At 34.7% G+C, this 19,375-nt stretch overlaps 2 protein-coding genes across 4 annotated transcripts; both read right to left on the bottom strand.

The window, feature by feature from the left end:
* Positions 1–1,566: 1,566 nt before the first annotated feature.
* LOC138720357 (transmembrane emp24 domain-containing protein 11-like) lies at positions 1,567–7,328 on the bottom strand. The gene is made up of 5 exons (XM_069856544.1): positions 7,030–7,328; positions 6,053–6,153; positions 5,192–5,317; positions 2,867–3,013; positions 1,567–1,976 (listed from the first exon to the last, which is right to left on the bottom strand). The coding sequence occupies exons 1-5, from the start codon at positions 7,157–7,159 to the stop codon at positions 1,827–1,829; spliced, it is 654 nt and encodes a 217-aa protein (XP_069712645.1). The 5' UTR covers positions 7,160–7,328; the 3' UTR covers positions 1,567–1,826.
* Positions 7,329–10,825: 3,497 nt separating this feature from the next.
* Positions 10,826–18,358, bottom strand: SPON2 (spondin 2). Of its 3 annotated transcripts, XM_069856529.1 has the most exons (7): positions 17,854–18,355; positions 16,856–17,084; positions 16,274–16,497; positions 15,816–16,007; positions 14,617–14,791; positions 12,241–12,454; positions 11,368–11,654 (listed from the first exon to the last, which is right to left on the bottom strand). In XM_069856529.1, exons 1-6 carry the CDS (start codon positions 18,019–18,021, stop codon positions 12,276–12,278), a joined length of 1,167 nt encoding a protein of 388 aa, XP_069712630.1. In that variant the 5' UTR covers positions 18,022–18,355; the 3' UTR covers positions 11,368–11,654; positions 12,241–12,275. The 3 variants fall into 3 exon arrangements, with proteins under 3 accessions (XP_069712632.1, XP_069712629.1, XP_069712630.1); XM_069856531.1 differs by having other exon boundaries at positions 10,826–12,454; positions 16,856–17,081; positions 17,854–18,358; XM_069856528.1 differs by having other exon boundaries at positions 10,830–12,454; positions 17,854–18,354.
* Between the last annotated feature and the right edge of the window lie 1,017 nt (positions 18,359–19,375).

Genomic DNA, 19,375 nt, shown 5'->3' with positions numbered 1-19,375 from the left:
TGCAAATGAGTGCTCTTTAATAGTGAATTTAATAACACTTATTTACTGGACGTTTCATGTAACAGTTTTAAAGTCTCAGAATTTGTAAATTTAGGACAAAAGTCAGTGAGTTGCTTTATGATATTTTATTTTGATTTATTTGATTCATAGGGCATTGCTTCTTGCCTCTAATTTTTATCAACTTCATGGCTTCTTACATACTCACATCTGTATTTTTATTCTTTTAATGCAAAGGTAAGTGAATTTAAAGGGCAATGTAATTTCCTTGCTAATGAAAATAAAAGATTAGAAAATAGAGAAAAGAAAGAAAGCAGTGGCTTTAAAAAAAAGTACATTGCCTACAGGTATTTCAGCTTTTACTGCCTTTTAGGCTAGCAAGGCATCTGGAAAGACAAGAGGAAGCCAAACCATGATATTCTGCTATCACAATGCCCGCTAGAAACTTCTGCGAGAATTTCCCTTTACCTGTTAACCAAGGGCAGAGATGAGTCATGCTGTAACTGCCTCCAGTTCCTCTTTACACTACTGCTGTTTTATCAGGCTAACTATCAGAAGTTTTAACCACAGCTATTGATTTGTAATTAAATTATATTGTAGCTACTTTGCTAGTTGTATATAAACTAACTAAATTATGGCATAAAAATATACTCAAGAAAGTTGCAATCAGTGAAATGGAAATACATGGTTAAGTCAAAAACCAGTAAGTTCCTTAGGCGGTCATGTTATGGTTGATGAATAATTAAAATAAAAATAATTCTCCAACAGGGAAATAGATGGAAGATCTTAGTGTCAGAATAACTTAAAATAAAATATATAGGTATAAATCCAGTGCTCACCAAGAAACCTGTAATGTTGTTTGCTTCAGTGTGCTTCATAAAGACTCTAATTTACATAAACAGCTGTGGGAAAGGTCAGATCTCAGTTCTATAGCCTAATGTTTAGGGATTATCTGTGAGCAAAACGTAATTACAGATTGTGTGTTTCTCTCTTACATGGTAATTGCTGCAACCACCAATCCTAATGTTAAAGGTAGGATCCACTGTTGCTTAAAACTTTGAACACTTGAAAAGAAAACAGGCACAATTACATTTGAGGAAAAGCTAGGTGTTATACATACCAAGACTGAATTCGATAGACTCTCACCAAATCAAGCACCGCATGGAGATACAGTGGTTTCTCTGCTGACAGCTTAGCGTCCTACTCAGTCTGTAACCCTTAAGAGCTCATACTAGTACAGAATAAGATTACTAAGCTAAGATAGAGTTCAATATCTTCATAATAGCTTGTATGGGGCTACATTTTGGATTTGTACTGAAAATAGTGTTGATAATGTGTAATAATTCATTGATATATTAATGTAATAATGATATATTAATATTAATGTAATAATAATATGTTATACTCAGATCATAATATATTTATCTCAGACCATGAGTTTTCTCAATTTTACCCTTCCCATTTTCTCCCCTATCACACTGAGGGCAGGAGGGGCGTGAGCAAGCAGTTTTGTGGTGCTTAGAGAACTTCATAAAAATGAGGAAACTACTTTTGGTTTTCCGTGTTAGATGTCACAATCCTGAGTTGAACTTGAATGTTGCCCTAGTCATTGAGCCCTTCTTCTAGACTTAGCTTTACATCTGCAGAGGAAAAGAAATGGATAAATGATGAGTTTCAAGAAGGAAGATTTTAAGGGGATGCTAGAGGCTGTGGTATAGATGGAGAAACCAGTTAGAGTAAGAACCAGAGTAGAAGATGAGAGAAGCTCGAGAATTATATGCAAATGTTACATGCTGTGCAATTTTCAAAACTGTGCATTTACTTTAGGCTTAAACAAGCTTCTTAGATATAAAGAAATCTCGGAGAGATTTGATTTGCCAGATTCCAATAGAGATGAGCATTAATGTCTGTGTAACAGCCCACCACAAAATATTGCTGTTGGTTTCTTCACTTGTTTTCCGAAATTTTTCTTCACGCTCCTTAAGAAAAGAAGGAAAAGCCTAATTAACTTTTTTGCATCCTTACGTTTCATGCTGCTCTCTGGGTAACTAGACAACATTCCTCTTCTGCATGGCAGTGAGCAAACATTTTTTCATGTTGATAAAAACAAAAGTTAGTTCTTATCCATCTTTACAAATCGAAACTGAGAAACAGATGCAATGTACCCTGAAGCAGAAAGGCAAACAGAGCTTTCCCTTGCTCACAAAATATATATTGTACTAAATAAATTCCCATAGTACAGGCTTAAGCTTTTTTAGGTTTGCAGTCACTTTCATATTGCAGTAAAGAACCTTTTTGCCATCAACTTCCTTTTTTTAGGTGACTAGTTGATGTATTTCGAACACGGTCTAACTGCCTGCATACATACAGAAAAGTGAGGATGATGGTGTTCATTTGTTTGAGAGAGTGCTTTAATTCTCACTGCACAGAGATATATAAGTATGCACTTAGTAATTTCCTCACCTACTCCAATAAATTTTATGCACACAGACCAGCATAGAAACAACAGCTGGCAACATCACCAGCAACGATACCTGCCACCTGCTCTGCTCAGCTACTGTTACTGGCTCTTACCAAGAAAATTATATTTGGAAATTCATGCTTTAAAATAACACCTGTTGCTATAAGCATGAGTTCACAGTGATTCATTAGCTTTTATATTACAGTCTAAAAATATTTTGCAAGGTAAAGTAGGCTATGTTGTCTAAATACCAATAGATTTTTATGAGTTGGTTAAAAATAGTTTAGATAACTATTAGTTAGTTAAAAATAATTAGAACACTGCAATTAAATAATAAACCTCATAATACTTTATAAATCAATAAGCCTATGTACAATATTCTTAATCTTCATTAGGGCACATACATACTCTTTCATAGTTTTGTTCTCTTGATATGTGATGAATTTGCTCAATTAGATGTTCAAGTTTAATTTTAACTTCATTCACTTTGTCCTGGGCTTGAACAACAGATTCATCCAAAAAGTGTTCTCCAACTCTAATGTCCAAATGGATACGCTGCAAACAGAAAAAATATTCTCAATACTGTGTCTTCTGTGTTTTTGAAATTCCTTAGGAAAAAAAGAAACAATGGATAATTTCCCTTTAAGACATTTACAGGAAAATATTTTTATTTGCTTGCAGAAATCAGTCCTAAAATTAGAATCACATAGGATATTTAAAGTGTTTCTTAAATGTATTTTTAAATTAATTATACAAATTTTAAATATTCAATACTATTTGGGCATCATTTTATGCTGGCATTGAAGAAACCATCATGAAAATACTTTCTGTTCATTGTCCAAGCTAATTAAAAAAATGAGCAACATTAGGACTGCTTATTGTATTTCACATTCCTTCTGAATATTGCAGAAATCATATTATTCAGTACTACTGGAGTAAGGTCTCTATAGATACACTTCTAGGTTTCCTCCACTAACGGTAATGAATGTAAGACTGGAAGGAGACCAGCTGAATCATTATATGCAGTTTATCATAGGTATTTAAGCATAACCATCCATAACATAATCTTTTTCTTTTCTTTCTTCACATTTGGTTTATCTGGCATGTAAGATCTCCCAATATCCTAGAAGTTATTGTATGATCTACAGCAAAATTGCCCCAAATCACCAAAAAATAGACCGACAGAAAAAAAGGAAAAGAATGTATCTTGAACTATTATGCATCTTGTTTTGGTATGAATGAAAATTTTACTAAAACTAACAGTGAGAAGTTCTCCTAGAAGCCAATTTATACCTAACAGAAAAGAAGAGGTTTAGTCAAACAGATAATTTTCCGAAAATCTACAGTGTGGTATTACCATGATAGAAATTTGGTCTATTCAAATATCAGCCACAAATGAAGAGCATATCTCCCTTCAACTCCCGAAGACTTAACCAAATGAGCATCCAGAAATCTGTCTCACAACCTTATGGTAGCCTTTGTCCATTAATTTATTGAATTGTGTTTGAGGCAGTTCAGATGACCACCACTGCATCTGGTTCTTACAGAAGACTGCATAAAGATTTAATTTAACTGAAAAATGTTTTTCCTTTTGTGATCTTCATTCCTGCGAATATGATTTTAAAGAGCAGTATTTTCCTTTTTTACTTCTATGTTCTTCAGCTAAACAAACCATCCTACTTAATATTTGTGCTATTAAAGTTTTCTTTCCCTGCATGTATTCACTTCTTTTAAATAAGATGACAAGAACTACACATAGTGCATGCAACATGTAAAATTATATTAATTTCTTTCCATCTATATCAGATAAAAATCTCTTAGTGCATCCTCTGAATTCCATTCATGGTGTGTAGCTATGACCAGCCAATGCTTTATCCCCTTTATACTCTCTGTTTAATGAGCTCCACAATTTTTTTTATTATTACAACCTGAGTGCTTTTACAATGTTTATTATTAAATTTCCACTTGTATCCATAAATCAATCCATAATAAGGACACCTTCTTATTCCGGTGCAATAGTCCCACTTCAGTATTGATAACAATTTTCAGTTCTGTACTTTACTACACGTCCCCAAGGCATACATCTAGGATGAAATTTGGCCTACCTTACTTTACATATTCTCTCTAGACGGTTATGCAACTATTTGGCAGTCAACTGGGAAAAAAAAGTACCCTCAGAGAGTCATTCTTCTCACCTGTTCAACAGCCTTTTGAGGAGAGGCTTATAGATAAAATTTTCAAAACCTTGTTCATGAAATTGTTTACTGAAGTAGATAAAGACATGATACCACCTCTGGTGTCTTTTTTTTTCCCCAAAAAATTTACATTAAGACCAACTTTGTTGGTAGTAGACAACATCAAATATGTTAATGTAGTCTTATTTTGAATATCTTTCAAAAATTAAAATGTTACATTTTCTTTAGGTGTCCAGTATCTATCTTTTTTAACCAATTAGTTGTCTTCTCATGGATCAGAATCTTTCATTCAAAGCACTGTACCAACATTAAATCACTCCACAATTTGTAGTCTTGTCTCTTTAACTGGACTTCTTAAATATCAGAACAGTCTATTTATCTCTTCATCTTCATAATTGTAGGTTTGTCTTCTTTAATAGTTAGGAAATGGTGAATTATCTGCTAGAAGTCACATCAACTTCTAAGCTAGTTTGTAAACTCTGCTGTTTGTATACAAATGCTGATACTACAACAAAGAATATTTAAGAAATACACTTACCAGTTTACTTCCTGCAATTGCCACAAATCTTGTGGAATTAGACTGTAAACAGATCGCATGCTCCCCAGAGAGATAGGATGTAAAAGAAAATGTTCCTTGTGGCCCATACAGTTTTGACAATAGTACCTGAAAATTGGTTATTGTATATGTTGGATGTGTACATTATAAATATCAATTAAAAAATCAAATAACAGTACTGTGAATTGTATGTAAGAAGTAATCAATTAACCTCTTAAAATCATTACAATTATCTCAATTTCAGAACAGATTTAGAGAAAAAAAACATTTAACTTGTAATGAAAACTAAAATGCTATAGATTTCTGCAATGTGCAAAACCCAATGTTCTCTAGAGCATTTAAAATTTGCAAACTTGTCTAGGCACAGGGATAAATTGCTCATTGTTGAAAAGCTCAGGACTTCATGGCGACCAGGCACTTGCTATATATGATGTCTATATGCAGCCTCATGGTAATCCTGACTTTTGCAGTTTAGTTTATCATCGGCCTTCCTTTCTGCCACTCATGTGCATTCTGTACAGTTTTACTTCATTAATGAATTTTCATTGTTTTTAAATCTAACCTGTTTTCTCAGTTGTCACTTACTGTTACTGACGAGGTCTTTCAAATCTGATAGTAATGCAAAAATTGTCCACACAAATAATTATCAAACTTTGTCATTTCTATTTACTTTGTTAGCAGTCACAATATGCTTATATCTCTCAGCATGAAAATACTGAACCAGCTGGTAGACTGCAGTCTTATGTTTTCCCCAAAATCATCTAGGTCTTTTAGGTAGTGCTGCCTGCCAGTGCCAAAAAGTCAACTCATAAATCCTATAGAAACATTTGTAAGCACATTTACCTCAGCATCAGGAGTTGTGACAGTTACAAACATTCCCAAACCAGGAGCAGATTCAAGAAATTCTTGTCTATGCATATCCCAACGTTGTACTTTGTAATTCCCTAATACAAACACAGATAAAAATCTGTTAAATAAAACATAGCTTGATATTAAACATCTTTATAGCTTTTCCAGCAAAAATATAAAGACAAACAATATGCAATAAAATTATATATGTATTTCATGTGCTTATGATTCAAATTGCTTAGGGGACACTTTATAACAGTGTGAAATGCAATAAAATTTTACTACAATAGAAAATGTTCTAGAATAGTACAAAAATGGTTGATTAACAAGTAAGAGTTTCTGATTGCTGCTAATGCTCTAGCAAGATCAGCATATAGAAGGCATGCTGAGACCTCCAAAAGCATCAATGTGCTGTATTTGAGTTACATTTTCATGATTGTCTTTCATATTGCTCACATTATTTATAAAAAATCTGAGTATATATTAGTTTTTATCATCCCCTTTCAATCTCGTATTTACAGTCCTGTAGATGAATTTAATGTGCTTCTGAGAAGCCAGGTGAAATGAAACTTTGGTAGATCTTGAATTACCTCTTTTCAGAACAGCATTAATCAAAAAAGTAACTTTCCCACTCATATGGGGAAAACCATGTTATAGGTGTTCTGGTATGAATGCATAAGTCAGTCAGAATGTACTGAGGCACACATTGAAGCAGCAATTCCACAGCTCTAGACAGTCTTTGTCTAGTCAGTTAAGCACTCTGGAAGCCTACATTTCCTTGTGTGATGCATAGACACATTATGTGAGGACATTATGACTAGTGACTACTGTGGGGAGTTATTTTCAGTGTGCCCTCTTTCTTGTCACCATGGTTTTACTATATTTACCAATTACAGATTTCCCTGTTACATTACAGGCTGTCTTTAATATTGCATAGGTTAGATCATTGTATAGCATTGACAGGTACCTACCGATTACCAGTGTGTCACTGGGAACGTCTTCAATTATGCATTTCTCTTCTCTTTCTCCACTATGAAAATATAAAGCAAGTGAAAAGGAAGCCCAGAAGTTCATGAGAAATCCTATTAATTGGCTTTTCATGGTTTTTATGTTTCCCAGTTGTACTGCTTTTGAAGGTAACTATTTACAACTGTATGTAGTCCTGTGGTTGTTCCTCATTTGCTGCTTATCAGTGTATTTTTTGAGGGAGAAAAAAAAAACTGTGAGAAAAGGCAGCTGGTGGTTATACATTTATAAATAACTACATTATGTTCTGCAGAATGAGATAACATGAAAAAGATAGCTTGTAAAATCTTTCTTTTTTCCCAGGGCCCAGATTAAAATTTTATTTTGTACACATGGAAGAACATGAAACTGGAAAGAACCTCTCAGGTACTTGAGATCAGTTTCACAGGTTATGGTAAGCACCACACCAGCTATGTTTTTCCATAAACTGCTCGGTTTTCTACCATTCATGTGTTCTTTGTCCTATCCACTAACATGCCTGTGTGTCTGAAAGGTTGGCCTCAATGTGAGAGGTTATGTGGTCATTTTGCAGCAGGGAAGACACACCTATTGAATCACCTCCAGTAGGGAGGAACCACCTTTGAGCTCATTTCCCTGTTCAGAAGCTTGCTATCAACACCTCTCCAACCCTGCCATGCTCCTCCGCAGCACTTGGCATTTGCAGATAAAATCGTTCAGTCATGTCCTTGAATGTTCCTTTGATAAATCTCTTAGTTCACTTCTGAATTCATCTGGACTTCAGGGTATGGGATATAAACTACCTCTACTGCACACACACATGCCATACAGGTGGTATGCAGTGCTGTAGACAGAGAAATTGCCATCTCCTTGTCTAGAATTTTATGAGCATTTATTTTGCTTGAAAAGGTGGCAGTTGGATTTTATTTTATGTTTAGGTTTTGTGTAGCTGTCAAATGCTCATCTACAAAAGTTACACTCTCAACACTGCCCGCACTGAAGAGCCATGGCTAGCCCTTTTCCATTCCCATTCAACACCTCCTCTGATTTCTTCTTTCAGTTTTCTGACAGGGTGTCTAAATGAGATATTTAGTGTTACTTGGTGACACCTATTTATTAGTAAATGAAACTATGCTGGTCTTCCTAACTATTTCTGAGCAGCCTTTCTGTGAACTCGCTTTAGCAGGAGATGCATCTGCTAGCATTGGTGGCTGTAGAATTAGCCTCATCATAACACAAAACCGTGTATTACACCAGCATTAAGGAAGAAGGACAGACAGCAACTCATCCTCAATATCTGTAACATAAACATCTAAAATTTCAGAATGGTAGCTCTTAGAGGATTATTTCACATGCTCTGGTTTATTGCCCTTCACTGTACATGCTGTCTATAAAGTTATCTCAATGAAAGATGCCTTTGTCTAACACTGACACAGGCTCACACCATCATTTCATCAAGGGTTCATTCCCTCCCACAGCATGAAGTATCTTCACAGAAGCTCTATCACAAGTATTAGTTCACCTCTAGAAGAATACAACTTCCCTATACCGATAAAGGTGAGGAGCCTTGATTCCTTAAATATTATTTCTTTTTCTTTGACTCCACATGGTCAAAGTATATGGTAGGGATACAAATTGCATTTTATGGCCACTGAATCCTTAGGAGTCCTATGGGTGATATTAGGACTCTGCTACTACTTCAGCATTTATCCATCAGAAATAATTTAAATTATACAGAATCTCATCATATAATTGTGTTCTTACCCTTCCACCACAGGGAGGTCTTGATTGGTATATTAGATATGTCAGGATATTAGAGCTATTTTTCAATGAATCCAAGACTGTCCCTCCTCAAAATAATCTCTAACAGTAGACTTTGTGCCATTTTGACAAGTGCCTGCAACATTTCATAATTCTCAGTGGACAAGATTTGGTCAGTTAAAGTTACTTAGCAAAATGGAGCAGGGCCTCAAACTCAAACCACAGTTAGTAAGTTTATTTCACACACACTCTGGGCATCCATACCAGGCATTTTGGAGTATTAGGTAGAATAAAACGTCTACCCTCTCCTTTAGTCCACCTAGAGTTCACACAACTGACATTTGTGCTGTGGTACCATAGAGGGCTTTTCAGTTCTGTTCAGTTTGATTCATAGATCACATCAATCCTTCCTATATCCTGACTTACCTGCAGAAATACCCTGTATTTTTTCCTAGTCATTAACCACCAAGGTGTTGTGTTGGATGTCTCCAGAAAAACCACAGACCATAGAAAAGCATAACTATGTATACAGCTTCAGCTGACATCCCTACCTACTAGCAGATAATAGGAAGATCCTTCATGTGTTCACAGCTGACTGTCCTTAAATTCCTTAAGGTACTGGACAAATTGTTCTCAGTAATGAGGCACCCTATGGCACTATAAGAGTTGAGTTTGATGTTCATGGATTTTGAAGGATCACAGTTCAAGTCTATGGTGACTCTATTGCTGATACATTTATCTTTAGCTGGGTCTTCCATTCTGTGAGAGTATCTGCCAAGGCATCAAAGATGACTCTTCCGACAAAACATTTTTCCTAAAAAGGTTTTCTTTATAAATCACTTCCAAGTTTCCTCACAAAGTGTTTTCTGAGATTAATTTAACCCATAAATTAATTTACTTATTTCCTTACCTAAATCTCATGTATTTAGGACCACTACATCTTGGCTGCCAGCCATTGCTAACACTGGATGTAAGGGAAAAGGAAGAAAGAACATCTATGTGTTTCTTTGCTGTCCCAAATTTTTTAAGACAAATCCAAGACTGTGCTGAAAGTAAAAGCCACAAAGGCTTAGCCATATCCACGCAGGTATTGTGTACGTCATTTATCAATTTAATAAAGATACATTATGAAAAATGTGCTCCATCATTAGAATGTACTTTTCTAGAGCTCACTGTATCCACAGATCTGCCGATAAATGTCTCCATCCCTGGTGTTTGCAAAGTCTAACTTTCCTATCCAGGTAACTGGCTGGATAGGAAAATCCTTCTTGAAGGAACCTGCAGTAAACACTCGAAAACAGGAAATTTATTTATCATTAACTTGAATTTCCTGAAGTGTATTGACCTTTTACATTTTCATTTCCCTTTCTACTCCACTCCCCTTCTCATCACTTCTCCTTCAGTGTCCTCTGGGAAACTTTTGGCCTTAGGAGTGTAAGTCAACGTGGGGACTGTTGTACTATCAAATCACATCTTGTAGGATTAAAATCCTAGATTCAGCTCAGGTATACAATTACAAATGCAGATAACTCTTTTACTGGACCTAGCACTTTAGTTGTTCTGAACATGCAAAGAAGCAAAATTCTAGAGTTTAGAGAACTTCCAGGAAGGTTCCTCCAAGGACACATTGTGGTTTGTGGATTTATTTTCCTTCACCCATAACTTATACAGGCATCTGCTTTCTGCCCAAAACTTTTATCGAGTTTAGTTTATCACTCTTTGATCAATCAATTTGTAATTAATTCCCTTCCTCAGAAAATATTCAAATGTATACTTCAATATACACTTATGTTTTCTGAGATGGTGGCAATTGTGTAACTATACAGTAAATAAGCTTAACAGAAAAGAAAGCACAGAATGAGTGAATATTAATATAAAAAGAAGAAAGAAAAAATCAGAAGGTGTCAAAATTAACTAAATAACAAACTATCAAACTGATAGTGTAATAACACTATTTCTGTTATAGAAAGGAAACAGGAGAACCTGAAATAAATTGGTATAACAAAAAGAGTAAGTGAAACAATTTTGAAAAATAAGCAAAAGTGGGAAAATGAAGAATGCAAGATGTAGAAATTCCTACACTTGTCTCTAACAACTGCATGTTTATCAGCATTTGCAGGACCAACTTAGTCTAGTGTGATTAAGTTTCAAATTTCTGTAGGTCTTTGCAAGACTTATGACCTGAAAAAAAAGATATAGAGAACCTTTTAAATGTTTCAGCCCTAGAGAATACAATGTGCTCCTTTAAGTACATAATAAATTTTCTGATAGTTGGCATATTCCAAAAAGAACCTTCTCAAATCAGCTCTCCTGTTCAGTATCTGCACTAAGTATCTGTAAAATTGCAGTGTGCTGTAAAGGTTTTGTGGATGACTGTAAACATCTATTGAACGGTGTTATTCAAAAATTCTTTTCATAGTTGGTAGCCGCAATTCTTTATACGCCATATGTAACACTCATAGTGGTTCTTTGAGCATTAAAACTTGCAGTCAGGAAGAGTTTCTGACATATTGTGTTTTGTTATAGCTCTGTGTACCTCAGTTTTAGAACATATTAAAACATTGTTAAGTTTTCTCTGTAAAATGTTTGTGATGACACAAATAGAAGAAAATATTTAAAGACACATGGACACATTTACTGCATTTATAAAGACAACGATATAATTTATGTATGGTCAACTCTGTTAACTTTGAGAGACTTGTCTCATGAGGAACACACATAAACAACTAAACAGTTTTTAAATCTCAGCTAACACTTAATTAACTTCAGAAGTTTCCTACTAGTATCCACACTTCTGAATATTTCTAGTAATTTTATTGGCTGAGTGTCCTCATGACAAATATTCTTCTCACTTTCAAGAAAAAAGAAAGAAAAAGACATTTTCAGTTATTGATAAGTCTCAAGACAAGTTTACTCAGTTATACTATTTTCTTAACCACACTGCAAACATCTAGTCATTATGATTTATATAAGTAGTTTCTGAAGAAATGCACATTAACATGTTTAGAAAGATAACAAAAATGCCAATAAATTATATAAACATAATTTAGAGAAAAAATTAATTTCCAGTTATAAATAGCTGCAGATCAACAAATTACAGTATTTAAGAACGCTATTAGGTTAGATTCTGTGATTGAAAGATTTCTACATGCGTGAAGTATAATCTTTCCAAATGTCTTATTTTCTGCCACTAGAGGGTACCAAAGAACTTACAGTGTATTTATAGCAAGGATTTATTTGGGGTTTTTTTTGGTCTGTAAATGATCAAGTACTGTTGTCATACTAAACCTTAGGTACTTAAACCCCTAAAATCTTAATATTAAACAACAGCTTTCAAAGACAGTCTAATATACATTTTCAGCAAAACAGTGCAGCATACCCAAATTATAAGAAAAGTTGACTGACATGTAATTTAGATTCAGTTAAAATTATCCTACTTTTAAATTATCTAGATTATTATCTTTTCTTTACTTCAGACACAATTCTCTGGTTCACATCCTGTTTCTTCATCCAGATTTGGACAAGGCATTCCATTATTGGCAGGCTGAAGAAGTACAAAACGAGTTCTGATCTTGGTCCCTGTTTTTCTGCATACACCTCTACAGAGACCCCAGGAAGACCATTGTGAAACCTCACAGTCCAGTGGTGTTTCTGCAAGATAAACAATAAAAAGTTAACTTTACATAAATTTGCGCTTAAGGCAAATACGTAGTTGGCAAAGGATTAAGGAATGATAATCAAATAGTGATCTTTCTTATACAAAATAATATTTGATGCTAGTAAAGTCCATATGTTGCCTTGTAAATAAAATTATCTGTTTTAAGCTCCTAAGCTCACTGACACTAATATTATTATTATGGCAGTTTAGAAGCTTTCTTAGGTGTTTTAACAGCAGTACAGTATACTATCTACTGAACTGAAAATATAGAATTCCTATCAAAGAAAACTATGCTTAAAATAATTGTATATGAAAGATTGCATTACAGAACACACACTGTCAGCTTTATAACCTATTTGCCTTTCTGTGGCTCACTAAAACCAACAGGATCAAAGCTTTTCTCTGGTTTATTTACACATATTTATATTTCTTTGCAGGTAGATATTGTCTCTATAGTTGTTCATATCATATTCTGTTTAACTTTTGTTTCAGATTGCTTCAGAAATAAAGAATGGTCTTACTTTTTCATCATTAAATCATCTTGTTATTGTTTGGTATGCGCACTACAGTTCCTTTTGCTTACAAAGATAATCTGTCACTAGAAGCTCTTTAACACAAAAAGGGATTTCAATGTACTTTGATTGCAAATATCACTCATAAAAATATGGGTGACTACTATTTAGGAAAACAAAATATTGCTTGTCACAGGAAATTGCATGATAACTGTGTATGACAGGATTTGTGGGTAAAATAGCTGTGCACAAAATAAGCTTTACGTGCCATACTAAATGCCTGACCTCCGGTGTAAGTGTCTGGTTTACAGTGGAACTCACCACTTCTACTGTGATCACTCATTCCCATGTTTCTAGAGGAAATGAGGTAACAATTTGATCTCTGGTAATTAGATCTGCCCTTTTAATTCTAAAACATGTATTTAGATAGATTGACTTACTGGCTAACACACAGTAAAGTGGGGATAAATTATTAAAAAATATTATAGAAATATCATACTTTAAATTTATTGGTTTACACTTATATCCTAAAGAGAGCCAAGTTTTCCTGTCATATGTTGTGGGAAAGGCATATGACTGACAATGAGATATGAAATATTCACTTTGAATATGTCTTGTTTACTAATAGGAATACATTAAAACAGTATAAGTTGACAGAGAAATACATTTATTAAAGTATAAATCAAGTTAATAGCTTGTAGGCAATGAGTATTATTTCAGTAACTGTGAGGTAACTTCAGTACAGAGCTAGAGTCGTGCAATCTTCAGATTTTCTGGAGAAGCTCTTGGAACATGGCAGCTCTTCTAGGAATACATTGAGGATTTAGCCCACTGTTGTATCTCAAATAGTATTTAGATTAGGATGTCAGTCATCTTATTCTTAGCCCTTCCTTTTACATTTTGTAAAAATCCACCAGAAAAGTGGAAAGATAAAATCTCACTGAACACTGTCCCATTGCTATCTTTGCCTTAGAGCAAATATTATGTTGCTTATGTATTTGTTAATTTGGAGATTTGAAAATTACCCTTAAGTGTGATTTTCTACTCCTTGAGTAAGTAGTTTGCACGTCTACCTACCTAAACAAAGTTATTGGCTCATATTTTTAAAGTAAAGAAAAAAGAAAGAGAACATTACTTTCTTGTCAGGATGTATGCTTCCATTATATGTCCAAATCAACTGAGTTACATCAATTTTATCAATAACTATCAAGCCCTCTGACCCAGAAGAGGCAACAATAATAGTTCTTTTGCTGCATCATCATGTAAAATCGTAAGGATGAACATTTAATCCAAAACTCCAAAGAGTTTGGGAACTCTGACCCTGATCAAGTGCTGTTTATTTCTCATAAAATTCACTGATCTATGCTGATATTAAGGCCTGAGTAGCTCTTACTGTACATGTGAACAAAACCTTTGAACAACAGCTCAAAAATGCAATCCTTTCCTCAGACTTTCAGGGGTTCTCTTTTATGTCAACCGGCTTGTTTTATTTCCCATGTGTGAGTCTGCAAACCATTCCTATGCAGACAGGAGAATATTCTGCCTGAACACCTATTTCATTCACATCACTTGTCAGATTTCCATATTTTTTCTCAGTGAATGGATTTAACAGAACTGAGCATATCAAAGTACTAATCACTTACCTGAGACAGTGTCTATTATTTCATTGCTTTTAGCTTGAACATTAAGATAAGGTACAGGAAGACCCAGCTGGCTTTTCCTTAATTTCACCATTGTAACTTGAGCGATAGGAGGCAAAATTTTGAGTTTGGGGTAATAGAATGAGTTTGCTGGATGACTTGGAGAGGAAGAAGTAATCTGCAAAATAAAAATGGGGACCTTAAAGAAACTATGTCATACTAGTAAGATAGTGTAAAATCATGTTTACACATAATGCTAATATTTTTGACTAGTAAAATGCACATAACCAATTTCTATGAACCTCAGTTTACACAACTACTACTGGTAATCCCAGAATTTTTATGGTACTTCAAGACTGAGTACAATGAGTTGTGCCAACCTTAGGATAGGGGACTGTGGTGGGAGGTACTGAAAACACAGAGGGAATAGTAGATGCTATCACAAGAAAGAATACAAAAGTATTAAATGATAATATTAGGTACTCTGTAATGTTGATATAGGAGGCCAAATGTATTGTTTTCCAGCTTCTTTGCCCCTTTTCCCATTAGTCAATAGCACAGCAACAGGCTCTAGAAAAACTGACCTGAAAGAATGTGTCAACTGAATGCTTACAGCATTCAAACCTTCTGAATCAAAATCCTCTGTTCCCCACCACTCTTAAATAAAAAAAGTAAAGTAGATGGCATATAGAGTATTGAGAGAGCAAAACAGATTGTAAGCGGGATCACTGCAGAAGCAAAGGCCTCTGCTTTCCCTTAACTCCCTTCCCTCAAATGTGACAGCTTCAGGTTTCAGCAATGCTTTTTACTGAAAGCTTCTCAGCACATCAGTATTCACTACTAAGAATTTTCCTACTTAGATACATATTTATTAATGCTAGGACTTTTATGAATGTTTGTGTTTTATTGGTGTTTTCACAATTGTTAAAAATCATCCAGTCAACTTTATACAGAAAATACTTCAAATGTGTGCCAGATATTCATGAATCATCTTCATTTACCTAATATAGTTGAAAGATACAGAAAATAAACAAAAGCAGTAGGGTTATCAGCTATGTAATAAATCCCCATATAGAAAGCATCAGCACTCTCAAATACTGAAATAAGTTTCACAAGAGTCTGTTGTGTAGTCGTAAGAGTTACCTTTCAAAAGGGGGACTGAAAACATATAGTGACATGTTAAACTATGTAGATACACCCACCTCTGTAACTGTGTCCTGTGGAATAGTGGCAAAGTTTGGGGAGGAAAATGTGAAACCACTGTCAGTTCCAGCATCATATGGAAATAGATCTACTGATACTTCTTCCACCCAGTGGTCTCCTTCACATAGATTCAGGCTGTCAACACCTACAAACCAGTCGGGGCTTGGAACAATTCGTACAACGAATGAAACCTAATGAAACAAAATGACCCATTGGGATTTCATCACTTATTTTGAAATGATACAGTCCAGTTTATTGTAATTTTAACTTAAAATTTTTGAAGGAAATATCACCATGCTCTTCTACTTTATAGAATCTGTGCAGTGCTCTCTGCAATGTGACATATTCTTAAGTAACTGTTCATTATATAGTTCCTACAAGTGAGAACTCAAATATTTAATTTTGGGTGCTAGTGATATAAAATAAACATTTAAAAGTAATATGTACATTTACTTACTAAAGGATGTCTTGGATGCACTTCTAATTCAGTGGAGGTTTGCCCTGTTCCACTGGAAATGGCAGGAGCAGAGAAGATTCCATGTACACTTTGAATTTTCTCTCCAGCTTCTTCTATTTCTTTCATTAATACCCATGCTTCACCCTTTTCAGCAAAATCACGTACACCATTGCTGGCATATTCATTTTTTTTCCACATGCTGTAGTCAGAACTATGAGTAACACCTATTTGAGTGAATACATGGCATGACATAAAAGTCTGGGTTAGATTGTCCTTATTTCTTCAATTTCTCTGTTTTATTTCTGAGGTTAAAAAAATGTGTATAAAAATGAGTGAGCACTAAAACATTTGGCTTATCACTGTTTATGTCAGCTGCAGCCAACTGAAAACAGAAGTCAATTGAAAACAGCTGTAGATTTTTGAAAGCATTGCGTATACTTCAATTTCTGAATTTCATTCTAAATAACTTTGGCTGGTTTTTTCCTTTTTCATTAGTTATCTCAAAATTGACTATTAAGAAGAAAAACTATCACAGCACTCAGGAGTTTTATCTGTTCTTAAAACTGTACATACTTCACTTACCTAAAAGTGATGACCACTGTGCTGGGGGCCTGTAAAGTGGATATTGCTTAGGGAAAGCAGTCTGACTCCATTTCCCTGTGAAGATTATGCTGTACTTAGCAAGTTCCTCTGCTGTGCAAATAGAATCATCACCGACAGGCAAGCTGCTGGCATAACCTAGTATTGTTACAAGTAATGTCCAGATAACTTTACAAGAGTGGTAGACAAACATCAGGTTTTCCATTCCCTTCCACAGAAAAAGAAAAAAATGAGGCATATTAGTCACTAAACTCAACATTAAATAACAGTTACCTAATAAAATATAACATACTGTAAGCTATAACCAAAGAGAAAGCTTATGTCTGGAACGTTGAAAACTGTCATGCTTCTAAAAACATATCATAATGCTTTCGGATTTGATATTTCCATGCTATATACTACAAATCTGTAACTCTACCTGGGACAAGTGTTTCTAATGAAAAAGTCCATAGTACAACCTCTGAGAAAATCTGTTTCTGATTTTTGTTTGAAATCTTATTACAGTCACATGTTGAATTAATTAGAGTAGCAACTATTTCTGTGGAAAACATTAGTGGTATATTTATTCTTCTAAAGATTAAATTGCAGGTTATTTTGCCAAAAGAAATGATTTATTTAAAATTTGTGTTCTACAAAGGCTGTTTTATGGCATAACATTTAAAGTCAAATACACTTCATATTTATATAAATTACTTTGCTGTCATAACTGTGCATTTAAAAATACATTCTAATTGCTTCTGATTGTTTAAGCTGCTCAGTTGTTAAAAACTGATATTTTTAAAAGTTACTGTCATAGGTTGTGCAAATTTTGGTTTTAAACTTATAAGGTAATTGCATCAGACTGTTGAACCCCAGCAACTGTTTAAAATAACAGACTTAAAAACATATTTTTAAATGCTTCTTTCCTTTGAGAAAACTATGCAAATGCAACTAAAATGCTAATAATACATTAATTTGCAAAAAGAGCTGTGAATACTTACTAAATATTTCCTCTGGAGCACTGGTATGTGGAGAGCACCTGCTTTTGCTGGCAGCTGAGTTGGTCTGCAAGAGAAGACAGTAGGAGTCTTGCTATTTATGCCTGAAGAGGGTCCCTTTGGTCCAACAATTATTGTAATCATTAGACTTTCCAGGTTTATATAAAGCATGCCATCTTCTCGTTTTCAATCTTTTTGGACAGTCTGTCAGAGGTTTGCTCTCTGTCAACTGGTTTAAGATCCTGTCAGAAGTCTGTGACTCCGAATAGACAAAATCCTTTAAAAAATACCTTGGATTCCTAGTAACAATTCGAATTTTCTGGTGCCTTTACAGTTCTCTGCTTTTATTAATGCCTCCAAGCTATACAAATGAACTGATTCCAATGCTGGATCGGTTCTAGTGAATACACTTTTAAATGAGAAGCATGTTTTCTTGTAAGTTTTATTGTCTGACAGATGCTCTTTCCAAACATTTACTGAGAGCTTGCTCACTCTCACACACCATATGTATGTGTTCAAATAAAAGGGGTGAGGCAGCTAAAAAAGTCAAGAGGAAAAAAGTTACATTTCGTAATTGCACATACTCACACAGACTGTCTCCTGCAAACATGAATTAATTTAAAGTAGTACAGTGTATATTTTTGTGCTCTACAGTACCGTATGCTGGATGATGAAAGGGCTCTGTAACATTGTGGTTTCTCTGGAAAGAGTGGTTTTGGGAAGCTCTGAGATTTTTCTTAGCTGTCTCCAGAGTGAAAATCCCAAATAAAAATCTTATTTTTACAGTTAAATCATCCTTCCTCTGTAGCACAGTACACATACTTACATCACTAAAATTATTTAAATCATCTGTGAAAAATTATGCATGATAGAGTTTCCCAATTAAGAAATTATGTTTAATATTTATTTTAAATGATTTTCCCTACCATCTTCCAGATAAAGGGAAAAAGGGCTTTGTGCCATGCCTGTAAGGTTAACAGATGCTATTGTGGCTAAGGAAGTTAAAGTCACAGTTTATAGTGAACCATGAAGAAAGCCTTTCCTAGAGTCTTCTTTTGAAATTGTGAAGAATGCCCCTTAAGTACTTCCACAGATCTCATATGGTACAGCATATGGGAACATAAAAATAGTTATTGTTCAGATTAAACTGCCAGGCCACCACAGGTCTATAGCTTAAGTGCCATGCTAATGTCCACCAGGAGGGGGTTACCAAACAACCAGTTTGAGCTTTGTGGCACTTTAACTGGAAACTTATCCCTCTCTTCTCTCCCCCACCCCATGATAAATCAACAAGAAAAGTCAAGTGATGAATCAACTGGGATTCCTGAATGGAATTTCCATTGATTATTCTCCTGGCAAAATAGAACCTATTAGAAGTTTCAGCATAGATGGATTCAGCACCCATAACCACAATTCCTGTATATCTGGATAGACTGGGGGAATTCTGCAGGAGGTTAAGCCATCTAGACACGGACATGCCCCTTATTTCCAAGGCCCCTTCCTCCATCCTATGTTAATGCAATGT

The sequence above is a fragment of the Phaenicophaeus curvirostris genome, chromosome 4 (genome assembly GCF_032191515.1).
Source record: "Phaenicophaeus curvirostris isolate KB17595 chromosome 4, BPBGC_Pcur_1.0, whole genome shotgun sequence".
NCBI lineage: Eukaryota > Metazoa > Chordata > Aves > Cuculiformes > Cuculidae > Phaenicophaeus > Phaenicophaeus curvirostris.
The sequence above is the reverse complement of the archived record's forward strand: the minus strand, read 5'-3'. Positions and strand labels throughout refer to the sequence as shown.